Raw genomic sequence first — 13,270 nt, forward strand, 5'->3', positions numbered from 1 at the left:
TTCAGATCTCAATTTTGAATACAAAAATAAGACAAAATGGTACAGACGAAAAGAGGACCATGACCTCTCTCAGCCCCCAACTCACTAGTCCCGTGCTGAGGAGGCATCTTCCCCAGCCCTAGAGAGAAAGCAGGGATTTCTGCTTTCTCTGGAGCACTGGAGCCTGAGTACGGGTTTACCTTCTCTCCAGTATTCATTCTCTTGCTGGAAGAAAAATCCTTCAGAGAACGGGTGACTTCCCTGGAAGACAGAAGGAGGCAGCTAAGCTTCAACGCGGCACCAAGTGTCTCTATATGATGCTATAGGAGTCATGCAAGATTCCTCCTTTAGGAATATGTGGCGGCTTTTCTTGCCCGTAACGCATACATCTAAAGTGATTTTCTAAGAGGAGAGACAGATACATCATTTTCCTAATACTCTAAACCAGGGGTCTCCATAGTGGAGTGTGCAAGACAATTTGAGAGCAGAAAAGAAAATGTTAGGACATCTATTTATATAATTTTACTTCATCCTTTTCAAATTTATGTTTTTTGTATACGCTATAAAATATGCATATTAGTACAATAAAGCATATATTTAATGCATGAATAAATTATATACTGGCAATGTGAATTAACATTTTTCTAAAGTTGAGTGATCCAAAAAGTTTGGAAACTACTTTTCTAAACAACAGAACTATCCCAGGCTGTAACAGTTTCTCACTCTTCCTTGTGAATTTCCTGCCGGATAGCACCAACTCAGCGTAGCAGAATGTGTCTTTCTGCAAAAGCAGGCTTGTTATCTACAGTTTAAAGGTCTTATTAAAAACTTCCCAGTGTTAGAAACATTCTGAAACACTTTCAGAGCAAGGTACTGGTTTAGCACATGTATCAGTAAATACATCAAGGCTTGCTCAGAAATTTTAGGTATGACAACAGGGAGGAAGGGGACACACCAGCTATATAAACGAAAACTGAACTGTATGTAGTGGAGCCCGGATCCTCCAACAGAACAAACTGGCTTCAAGTGTTTAGTGTTTATAAAGCATCTTACTGAGAGAGCTACAAATGCTTTCTAAAAATCCTAAAAGCAACCCTAACACAGAATGGATTTTCTAACTTCATGAAGTCGGTGTAGCCTGAGCTCAGATATCAGAAGGGGTTCATCATCACTGGTTAGCACGTTGGCGACTTAGCAGAAGCAACGAATTCATGCACTGGTGAGCTCTGGTCAAGTTGCCCAGAGAACGCACACCGGCAACCGACAACTGTGATTGCCCGTGTCGGTGGGGTGAGCCCTGGAGCCTGGGGCAGGGCTGGCCGAGGCTAGGGGAAGGGCACAGGGTGGGCTCTTACTGGGACACCTCCGCGATGTGTTTGTGGCGTAGCGCTATCCAGAGGTCATCATCCTCGTCCAGGAGCACTTCCTTCACCCTCGCTTCTCCAATGCCACTCGTCTCATACCTGGAGAGGAGACGTCCCACAAAATACATCCAATCCCCCTGGTTCAAAACAGGCAGATGGGGCTTCCCTGGTGGCGCAGTGGATTAAGAATCCGCCTGCCAGTGCAGGGGACGTGGGTTCGAGCCCTGGTCCTGGAAGATCCCACATGCCGTGGAGCAACTAAGCTCGCGAGCCACAACTACTGAGCCTGCGCTCTAGAGCCCGCATGCCACAACTACTGAGCTCGCGAGCCACAACTACTGAAATCCGCACCCCTGGAGCCTGTGCTCCACAACAAGAGAAGCCACTGCAGTGAGAAGCCTGCGCACCGCAACAAAGAGTAGCCCCCGCTCACTGCAACTAGAGAAAGCCCGTGCACAGCAACAAAGACCCAACACAGCCAAAAACAAATAAATTAATTAATTAAAAAAAAAAAAGTAGAACACCTCCTTGTGGAAGGAGCAGGAGAAAAACCAAACAAACAACAAAAAATAACAGACAGATGTTCACACGAATCTGTCTGAACATCAAGCAAGCACCCCAACCATCTGATGTGTCACTATCTGTGTCAGGTCTGCTGCATCTAAAAAGGCTAATGATTTCTTAGGCAGAAAGAGACCCAAAGGTCTAATCAAAGTCAACTGACTTGAGGTCCTGGTTTAAAGCCCCCAGGGTCAGTTGATATGAGCTCCATCAGAGCCACCTGGCTCAGGTGTGAAGTCAGGTTATAGGTGGGTTCAGAGGTACTTGAAAGGGAAAGGCGAGGATCACACTTGTTCCTGGTTGGAAACGGCCTGGGACACCATCCTCAAATGTGTGGGACCTAAACAGCATTCTGCAGCTGCCTGCAACTGGCCCTCAGCAAATTTTCACATGTGAAATCATGAACATCTAAAGGAAAGCAAGAATTACAGGTACCAAAGCTGAGATTCAGTCATATTTTTAGAACCTTCATTTTGAAACAACTATCTTTACGGTTAATGTTATAAAATAAAGGACACAAGAACAATATAGCCTGTTCCCACAGAAAGAAAAATAAGTTTTTAGAGACTGAGTTTCTGACGATTGCTACCGAGAAAAATGTTGTTTATGATGAAGCAAACTGCAAATAAGATTCAGTAGGAAAATCCTGTTGATATACTTTATCATCATCATATTTCATGATCTGTAGTTAAGAAGTTTCAACTCTGAATAAGATATGCTCTGACACACACAAGTCAACATATTAACACACCCAAGCCAGCTATGAACTGAGGCGACATGAGCTGTGAAATAAAGATCGAAAGTTCTTGTTCTCTTTGAAAGGGAGAGGAGTTTCTGGCTGGTGGTGCAGCTGGACTTTGGGAACTCACAGAAAAGCTCGCGGGCTTATTAGCAAGACTGTATCAATGCATCGGATTTTCCTAGGATTAACGACATCCTTTTTCTTAAATTAGAGGTGTGTTTGGTTCATTTGAAAAGCTGCAGTCACACCGGGTGTGTGTACTTACTTGTATACATCATTTTCAATCGGCAGCAGGTCGTAACTCATAGCCTGAAAAGTCAATTCGTGAAGGACGGGGGAACTGGGGTCGAAACCGCGGTCCAGGATCAGGAGCTGGGAGCGTGCCTTGTCTGGGCCCTGAAGGAAGGACACAGGGAATGGTTTCATGAGCCGCCCCATACAACTCCCGCTTCTCCGACTAGCACAGCTAACCCTCCTGTGAAAAGTGGCAGCAGGATGTAAACTCTGACTCAAACAGCACTAAGTCCATTTACTGCTGGACAAGGACACCAGCACACACCATGTGAGAATCCAATGTGTATATTTCATAATGAGGGCCCTTTGATGCAGATCCAAAACTGTGGCTGGGGTCTAAAGTGAGCTTACGAAGGGGAGCACCACCTATGTTCAGCTATAAAGAGGGTGACCCATCATCCAGCCGGCCTGGGCCTGAGGGGGTCCCCAGAACCTGGGGCTGTCAGTGTTTTTTTTTTTTTTGCAGTATGTGGGCCTCTCACTGTTGTGGCCTCTCCCGCTGCGGAGCACAGGCTCTGGACGCGCAGGCTCAGCGGCCATGGCTCACAGGCCCAGCCGCTCTGCGGCATGTGGGATCTTCCCGGACCGGGGCACGAACCCGTGTTCCCTGCATCGGCAGGTGGACTCTCAACTAGTGTGCCACCAGGGAAGCCCGGGCTGTCAGTTTTTAAATCAAGATAGTGATGGGATAGTTCTGTGTCTTGATCGCAGTGGTGGTTAACATGTATCTACACATGTGATAAAATTGCACGGAACTGCGCACGTGCGCGTGCACACACACACCCGAGCACGTGTACTAACTAGTGAAATCTGAATAAGGTCTGGAGATTGTAGCAATGTCAATCTTCTGGTTTTGATACTGTTCCACTGAGGGGGTCCCAGGAGGCAGGGCTGTAGGTGCTAACACTGGGAAAGTCCCAACAAAGAGAAACAAGTTGGTAGCTCAGCTACACTGAACAGAATCTGTATTGCCTGCCCAAGGGCTGGAGCTCACTGCGCAGGAACAAGGGCGCTCACACACACTCTGTGAGCAAAGGAAGCCAGCTGTGCCCAGGCTGCCACACGGACACTGTGGTCGCTTGGTGAGAGAAGCACGTGGGCCAAGTAAGGCTTACCTCCCCCATTGTCGGGTCATCGGCTTTGTACGCGTCGAGCTTGTCCTGGATTAGCTGAGCCAGCAAAGCATTGTCCTTGTATTCCCTGACAAAGGAGGAGGGACAGAGGGTGAACGGCCCTGCCCCAATGGATGACACTGTCTGCCCTCAGGGAGGAAGGCAGGACAGAGCAGGAGGGTCAAGGGAGACACAAGCTTCATCCGTACTGTTCTTTTACAACGAGAGTATGTATACTCACTTTAGACGTATAATTTAAAAGGACAAATAAAATACTTAGCTCGGTGCCTGGAACATAAATGATTTTCTAGTTCCCTTTAAAAAAACCAAACTATCCAAATGGAAACAGAGGGAACATTTCCAAGCAGCTCCAGACGAACCACCGCACTTCGGCAGAGGGTCCGAACGAGCCATCCTTTTCCCATGATCAGGCTGTCTGAGCCTGACCCACCTGACTCTCACTTCCCTTAATTCAAATTCCCTTGGACCCTGTTTTGTTTTGTTGGAAGTGACGTTTCTGCCAGCAGAGCCGGACAGATACAAGCGAGAGCCTGTGGACCTCCCGCCTTGTCTGAGCTGGGCAGCGCTTCCTGGGCTCCTCCTGGCGATGTTTATCCTGTGGCTGCTGCCTGCCCCCTGGCCACGCTCAGCGCAAAAGCAGCTCTGCTCCCAGCCCTATCCCTCCAACGAGTGAACCCCGAGACCCCATTTCTTAGCTTCCACCAGGCTTCTGTCGGTGAGGACCCTAACGGAGGGGGGCGTCGTCCCATGGGCGCACATCCCTGCGGACAATGCGGTGAGGAGCATCCTTGCACCTCCTGCTCAGACCCTCCATTCCTCCTGCTGTGCCCCCCGCCCTTCTGGCTTCTCCCTGTGGGACTGTGACTCCCACTCATGCTCCCAGCCTGACACTCCCACACCACTGCATTCGCTCCCTGTGCAAATCCCCCAGAGGCTACCCAGTGATAACCACTGAAGGGCATGATCCCGAACTTGGCATCCAAGGCCTCCAGAGATGGCTTCACCTGGCCCCACTGCCCACACATACACCGCGCTAGACGACCAACCCTCCCCAAACTTGCCCTTTGTTGTCCAATGTCATGCTTCTGCTCATCCCAACTGTCCACACGAAATGCCCCCTGCCCCTCACTGATCTACTGAAATCCGAACCCGTCCTCTGGGACTGAGCTCAGATGCCACCTCTGCTCTGAAGCTGTGCTCGCTCCTCTCAGCTCAAAGGGCCCTCTCCCTGCTCTGGATGCCCAAGCCTACGGCCTGCACTGTCCTAAGGCACTGGTCTCACAGGCCTACATGGTAGGTGTGCTCATCCTACCTGCCCTCCCAGATCAGGGGTTTCTAAGGGCAGGGGCTGTGTCTTCAGGTTAAGTCCGCCTGCCTAGCACTTAGCACACAGCAGGTAAGTGATAAGTGAATGACCTTATCAAATCTGAGAAATGTGTCCTTTGGAGAATTATTCTCCTTGTATTTTATCTTACTCTGAAACATCTTTGGCAAGGTGGGTATTTGATTTTTAAGGTTAGGAAGAGATGAAAAATTGTAGGAAACCTGGATTGTAGTTACAGGGGGTTCACATTTAGTTATTCACTAACTGAATATATGTATTTCATGCCCTTTTCTGTATGTATTGGTATATTCCACAATAAAATTTAGAAAAGAGCAGAAACACTGGAAAATAATTATAAATGGAGACGCTCAAATCTTGACCCTCTGGAGACAACTGCCAGACGAATGGCAAGGCCAGAGGAAGCTCCCTGCTCGGGGACACGCGGGGGGGCCACCGAGGGCAGACTGGGGCGCAGCCTTACCCCCGATACCGCACGGCCGGGTACTCCTTCAGGGTGGCGCACAGAGTTGCGATCTGCTCCGCCAGGCGCTCCAGGATCGGATTCTTCATCTGAGCCTTGTGGGGACTGTAGAAGCTTTGGAAAGAGTCAGCAGAGTCCAAGGAATACACCTGAGACGGGGAAGAAATACATATATTTCCAGAACAGTGGACTGTCATATTCATCCAGAATGGTGAACCGTCAGAGTTTTTTGCAAGCTGGTAGTGAGGCTGGGTGTCTCAGGTTTTCATTTCTTCTACAAACACGGCTTGGGTGTCTCACTTGGGACTGTTAGTGACCAAACCATTACTGCCCTCGAGGAGCGTGCAATCTTGCAGGAAGAGGCAGACAACAAACATAATGAAAAGTAAATTTTATGGTATTTGAGAAATGGGTACATGTATGAGAACATAAGAAGCAGGGAGAGAAGCCCACAGGATGGACAGGGAGGACACGAGGCCTCCTTGAGGAGGGGCTGCTTGAGCCAGGGCTTGAAGGAGGTGCAGGGTTTCTCCCCAGCAGGCGGCTCCCTGAGGGCCCGGCTGGTGCCAAGGCCCTGAGGCAGGCGTGTGCCTGTGTCTGATGACCAGTGAGGAGCCCAGGAGGAGAGCAGGGGAGGAGGTCCTGGCACACCACACGGGCCATTCATTATAAGTTTGAATAAATAAGGGACAGGCTAGAAATTGTGCTGTGACTGTAGCAAATAAAGGAGCTCTGTATGGATTTAATAATTTGCTATCCTCATAGTATGTTCTAAGCATTTTTTTTTCTTCTTTTTTTTTTTTTGGAGGGTCCTAGAAGACTAAACTTCCCTCTTAAACTGTGAGGCTACCAGCTATCAGTATTCACTCAGAATCTCTATGAGGTAAACTACCCTGATCTGGAAAACCTGAGGTTTTAAAAAAAGGTTATTACGTTTCAAAAATATATGAGAAATATAGTATGGTTGAATATGGTAAAGTTGGATTTTGTTCAATCCAGGTGGTGACAGGGCTCACATACAGGAAAAGAATTCCTGCCCTCAAGCTGAGATTAAGCTTTAGGCCAAGTGAGAGGGCAAAGAGACTGTCTTTTTAAAATATTCACACTCTATTTTTTCCATCTCTTCTTACCCAAGAATCGGTCACTCTCTGGCATCTAGAAGCTGATCTATAAAGACCCAAAATGCCACAATCATCTCTCACCTCTACAAAATGCACAGAAGTTGTGTTATTTTTTGTTTCTTTGCAAGGAGGAGGCATTTTAACAAATTTTAAAATACTAAGGTATAAATTTTGTATGTTCTCTCATGATCAGCTTCACCTTTACTGGTTTAACGACTTTGTTTTTTTCCAAGAGGAGAGGTTTTGGCACTTGAAGCGTTAACAGCTCATGACGAAGGCTACCATCTGTTCCTTCCGCACATGACAAGCTGAGTTATCTCTACATTAAAAACAGTCTCCTTTGCAGCAAACGGGTGTTGTCTGATCCCTGCCCCTCCCCTCCTCCCAAGCTCTTTCTGGATTGGCTACTTTTTGCTTAGTCAAGGAGTCAGCCAATAGGAGTGAACAATGTGAGTGAGGATGAAATGAACACTAAGAAGGGCAGGATGGCTGCAGAAAGTCAGAAATAACTGGAGACTAACACGAGGGCATCTTGGGCAGACCCCTAAGGACTACTGTTGCCATTACATAAACGTCCGCTCACAACGCGCCATTCGGCAATCCCCTCCCCCACTCTCTTTATTGCACCCCTGCCCCACCCTCTCGCACGTGGCCAGAGTTCCTGCGAGAAGAGCCAGGATGTGGGTTTTCTAGGCCCTCCCCCACGCAGCCTCACCTGGGATTCATATGGGAGAAACGCAATGTTGATTTCCGTCAGAGTTCTGATGACTTTGGCTGCTCGGGATTTTACCAGCTCGTTAAACAGGGCGTCTGGACACGCTGCCAGAATGACAAGGACAGTAGGTTGTTTTCCTGCCCATTTGCTGGTTCATTTCAACATTCGCACGTGTCCAGGGAATTCTTTATTTTAGTAGGATTTAAAAAAGGTAAACAGAAGGTTCATCCTACCCGACAACCTACTACCTCTAGGGTATAAAAGGAATACAAAACCACCTACAAGGCCCTCAACGTATAACAAAGAAACAAATGGCAATAAAGACTGAGATATTGAGAGCTAATAAAAACTATTTTCTGACATTAAGAAGAAGAAGAAAAAGAACCAAGAGAGATCAAAAAGGGATCAGGAAAAGGCCTATAACATAAACAACCACCACACATCTGAGATACTTATGAAAAATAAAATAAGTAAAGAAAAATAAAATCGTTGGGAAATGCGATGCAAACATTTCCCCAGGGCCTCTAGGGAACTCGGCTGCACAGGAGTCCCACTTGGGGGGGGGGACCACGATTTCTCATGACTCTTCCGGACCAAACAAATAGTTTCAGGTCCCCAGAAATGTGTCATTGGTTTATTATTACTAATGCCATCTACCTGCTTTCTTTGCCACCCGTCTTCAAAGAGTATAAAATTATTCTTTGCAAGAACCTTCCCCCAACTGCTCAGTGGTGAGTTTTGTGGGGTTTTCCCCAGAGAGAACACAGGGTGAACTGTTATTATTGTGCACTCTGCACTAGGTTCCATGCACAAAACCTCCACAAAGCAAGAAAACAGATTCTAGGACAATGATACACTTCTACCTGATACAAATACCACCAGATCAGAGTGTCTCTGTAGTTGAAAGGTAGATGGAAACACACTGACGTTTATAGTGATATCTGGAAGTCTATACAATGAAACACCAAGGCTGGCATCGGAAAATTCTTCTCAGCATTGAACATGCTAGACCTTAGAAGAGGAGCTATTTTTTTAATCAGGAAGGGACTGCATGACATAGTAGGTTTGTATTTGTGGGCATTTATTTTTATCTCTTATGCAATTTGTCTTCTGAAGAGAAAAAAAAGATCAGGACAAAAGTGGGAACAACCCATTTCTTCCCTGTTGGCCTGGCTTGGTTGGGGTAAGTCTGGCTGTGCAGGAAGGCCAGGGCGGCAGCTGACAGCTGTACTCACAGTCAGTGAAGAAGACGTGCGCAGCCCGGTACTTGGCAGTTGGTGGGTCCTTAAAGTCACTGATGAGAGAGTGGACAGACTGTGGAAAGGGGAAAAAAGGGAACTGAATCCAATTCTAGAAGCAAATGGAACCTACATCTGAACGGAGTCAAATCCATGCTGGCTTCAAGCTACATGCACAAAATAGCAAGGGATTTCTGATGTATAATTCTAACTTATGTTCGGCCATAACTGAGTTCTGAGGATTTAAGATTAGGATTGTTTCAGAGTTTAGATGAACAAAAGCCTCCCTAGCTCATTCCAAAATGACAGCGTCCATTCTTTGGACCCTCCATAACTTGGGTTCCTAAGAAGAGACCCACAAAAGAGGTCAGAAACCTACCAGGAGATTCATTGCGATGAAGTTCTAGCAACTTAGTTGCATCTTCAGAAACTCATACATAAGCCAGTTTTCAAAAATGAAAAGAAAACATGAAAACTGGGGGGAATTTACATAGATTAAGACATCTAAGACAGAAGCAAGAAGGTGGGCCTTGCTTGGATACTGATTTGAACCAACCCCCCAAAATGATAAGACAGGTAAATTTGAACCCTAACTGGATATTGATGAAATAAATCTGGGAATTCCTTGGTGGTCCAGTGGTAAGGACTCCGAGCTTCCACTGCAGGGGACCCAGGTTCAAGCCCTGGTCGGGGGAACTAAGATCCTGCAAGCCGCGTGGCGAGGCCAAAAAAAAAAAATCTGAAAGCATAAAATACCCAAGTTCTGGAGGCCGATCACTAGATAAAGTGATCTCCTACCTAGAAAGCTAACACGAGGGGAAATCGAGATTGGTCCAGCCTGGCTTTTGGCAGAAAGCTTAAGGAATGTACTCTTCACTCCTCACCGCACCCCACCTTCCCCGTTGGTGGATTGCATGCTTAAACAGAGCAGCGTGTTAAATGCGTGCTTAACCCAGAACCATCAGACATGGTGCCACCCAGACACCACGCCAGCACGTGTAACCTCAGCCAAAGCTCTTCCGGGCAGGGTTTACCTTCTCAGAGGGAGTGATGAGATACACAGCTTCCAGGCTGGGGAGCGGCTCTCGGCGCTTGTTGATGTCTTCCACAACTAGACAACAAAACAGCGGCCCATGGTAAATAAGAAAACAGAACTGGTGATCATAAAACTAGAAGCCATAGAGAGAGGCCACCTTCAGACTGGTGCAATAAAAATCTACAGTGGGGGGAGGAAAGACTCAACGCCCCTTCCCCAGAGTTACCACGTTCCTCTGTCTCACGAGGCTCAGGTGGTAGAAAACCTGAAACCTTATCACACTAAATACTTCCTATTTTCCATTTCAGTTTAAGTAAATTCCTTGATCTAGTCTTTTGCCTCTTCCTTCAGTTTTTTCTCATCTGTCCTAGATAATCCCAATTCCTTTAGAATTTCCATGTTGGCTTGTTTTTCAACAGTTAGATCGTTTTATCATTTTCCTTTGTATATCAAATGAAGACATTCCAAACATACCTTCTGTATAATACTGTTCCTTTCAATAGTTCAAAGACTAAACATCAAATTTTGTTAAAGCAAACCACGGGTGTTTGGTTTGCTGGTTTCTTTTACAGTATGTCAGCTACTTCATCTGCTGGGGAAAGAAGACCTAAGTCATTATCTCACTAGTCACCTGATAAAGCTACACTGTCCTCTGGTACAGAGCGAGCAGGAAATCGTACAGTGCCATTCTTCCTACGCAGGTGATGTAAGCAAATAAAAGCATCCCTTTAGAAGTATCCCTTGTAACATTTACAAAGACTTTTCACCCCAAACAATGTTCAAACTAATACCAAAATCTCTCAACCATCTACTTTATCAGGGGTTGTAGATTTTTGAATTTCATAGGCCAATAATACTTCCCCCCCACAAATATTTGGGGGTGGTTAACACAGGCTTGCTGACTTTTAAATTTTGCCAAGTAAGGACATTTAAAAAAAACTTCTGGGATAGGGAAGAGTCTGTGGGCAGGAGGAGAGAGCTGAACCCTCATCTACCACAGAAAGTCAACAGATAATGTCTAACATGATGAATCAAGCGATACTCCTGTAAGCACTTATTTAGAAATATCAAAAAGATAACCAGAAGAAAGAGCAGAGTGGCTGCCTCTGGGGTGATGGATCCCAGGGGATGGGGGAGGAAGAAGGAGGGCAGGACGGTGCTGCTTCTTTGTTAGAAGCTCATTAGCTACATTTGGCTTTTTACCTATATTGGCATTTTTTGCCTTGATAGAGGAAAAAAAAAAGTTTTAAAAATTCAGTGAGGAAAATAACTTTGTAAGCTCGAAACAGGGGCAAGTCGGGTCTTGGATCACTGAATGACGTAAAGTCACACCAAAAATTACGTACTCCTATTTACAGGACTATGTTTTTGGTGATAGATAAACTAGATTTGGAAATATGCTTTTATTTTATTTCTTTTTTATCTTAAAAAAATTTTTTTTGGCGGAAATGTGTTTTAAAAAATGATGAAATCACCAACCTTTAAATTACATTCATCTAGCTTAACGAAAACCTCAACCCTCCTTGCTCTTCCTCCCGTAATTGTGGTATGGCAGTAATTTTGACAAAGACCAGCAGTAGTCTGTGGGCCACATACCATATAAAAGTTCTCTCCAGGGGGAAAAACTGGGAGCTGCACTGCAACAGGTATGTTCCACCCAAAGTTTTTTAGGAGGAAAAACAAAGGTTAACTTCCTTGTTTGAAATAATACCTCAAAATAGACTGCTTTTCCATCAGTGCTGTTTCACAGATTAAAATATATGATCTCCCCTGAAAGGGGCTCCTAAGTAAGATTTGAGCTGCACACAAATGTGAAGGAGAGCTGGGGACAGCAGCCAGGAGGTCTGTGTCCTAGTCTCAGGTGTGACACTGGCCAGTGACCTTGAGCAGGTGATTTAACATTTCAGAAACCGATTACCGTGAAATTCTAAAGCACATTCCAAAGAATGAATTAAACATAAATATACAAATAATTACAAAGCAAATGCTGCACAAGCACCACCCCAGTCAGGCCACAGAACCCATCAGCACTGCCCTCCTTCACCCTCCCTCATCACAATTTCCTCCCTTCCCCCCAAAGAGAACCACCGTGGTGACACGAATGGTGATCACTTCTCTTTGTGGTTAAGACTCACTTGTCCCTGCATTTCAAAGCAGTAGAGCTTAGCTCTGCCTGTTTTTGAACATTATGTAAATTAACGCACATTGTTAAGGATGTACCTTGCTTCTTTTGCTCAACATTGTTTATCAGATTCGTTTGCATTTTGGAATGAGCCAGTAGTCAGAGTTCGTTCCTCTTCTTTGCTATGTATCAGCAGTACTCTGCTGTGTGACTATTCCATAACTTATTTTACCATTCTACTCCCGGTGGACATTTTGGGTGCTCCCACTTTGGGGCTACTATGAGTGATGCTCTGTGAGCATCCCGGGCGCACACACCTGGGTTTTCTAGGACACACATCTAACTGCAGATGTGCTGGCTCATAGGATCTGCATGCCTCAACTCTCCTAGACTCTGCCGAGTGTTTTTCAAAGTAGCTGTACCAACTGACATGTGTCAGGTCGGAGTTCCCATTTTTCTATATCCTGTCACTTGGCATTATCATATTTTATTTTGTTTATTATTTTTTACATCTTTATTGGAGTATAATTGCTTTAAAAGGATGTGTTAGTTTCTGCTTTACAACAAGGTGAATCAGTTATACATATACATCAGGTCCCATATCTCTTCCCTCTTGCGTCTCCCTCCCTACCACACTCCCTATCCCACACCTCTAGACGGTCACACACCACCTAGCTGATTTCCCTGTGCTGTGCAGCTGCTTCCCATTAGCTCTCCACTTTAAGCTTGGTAGTGTAGGTATGTCCATGTCACTCACTCACCTCATCAGAGCCTACCACCTCCCTCTGCCCATATTCTCAAGTCCATGCTCTAGTAGGTCTGTGTTTTTATTCCCCTCTTACCCCTAGGTTCTTCATGACTTTTATTTCCTAGATTACGTATATATTTGTTAGCATACGGAATTTGTTTTTCTCTTTCTGACTTACTTCACTCTTTATGACAGACTCTTGATCCATTCACCTCACCACAAATAACACAATTTTGTTTCTTTTTATGGCTGAGTAATATTCCATTGTATATATGTGCCACATCTTTTTTTTTTTAACATCTTTATTGGAGTATAATTGCTTTACAATGGTGCGTTAGTTTCTGCTTCATAACAAAATGAATCAGTTATACATATACATATGTTCCCATATCTCTTCCCTGATGCTTCTGCC

The 13,270-nt window shown here is 45.5% G+C and overlaps 1 protein-coding gene across 1 annotated transcript in view; it reads right to left on the bottom strand.

The window, feature by feature from the left end:
- The window catches only part of STXBP1 (syntaxin binding protein 1), a gene marked incomplete at its 5' end in the record, with an annotated part of 73,700 nt that overhangs the window by 21,394 nt on the left and 39,036 nt on the right, over window positions 1-13,270 (bottom strand). Inside the window, 8 exons of the mRNA XM_082656279.1 lie at window positions 180-240; window positions 1,335-1,442; window positions 2,912-3,042; window positions 4,056-4,140; window positions 5,879-6,027; window positions 7,715-7,818; window positions 8,950-9,028; window positions 9,987-10,063. Of these exons, the coding sequence (XP_082512405.1) occupies window positions 180-240; window positions 1,335-1,442; window positions 2,912-3,042; window positions 4,056-4,140; window positions 5,879-6,027; window positions 7,715-7,818; window positions 8,950-9,028; window positions 9,987-10,063 (794 nt within the window). The remainder of the gene's footprint in view (window positions 1-179; window positions 241-1,334; window positions 1,443-2,911; window positions 3,043-4,055; window positions 4,141-5,878; window positions 6,028-7,714; window positions 7,819-8,949; window positions 9,029-9,986; window positions 10,064-13,270) is intronic.

This window comes from Grampus griseus (genome assembly GCF_964374135.1).
Source record: "Grampus griseus genome assembly, chromosome: 6".
In the NCBI taxonomy this organism is placed as follows: Eukaryota; Metazoa; Chordata; class Mammalia; order Artiodactyla; family Delphinidae; genus Grampus; species Grampus griseus.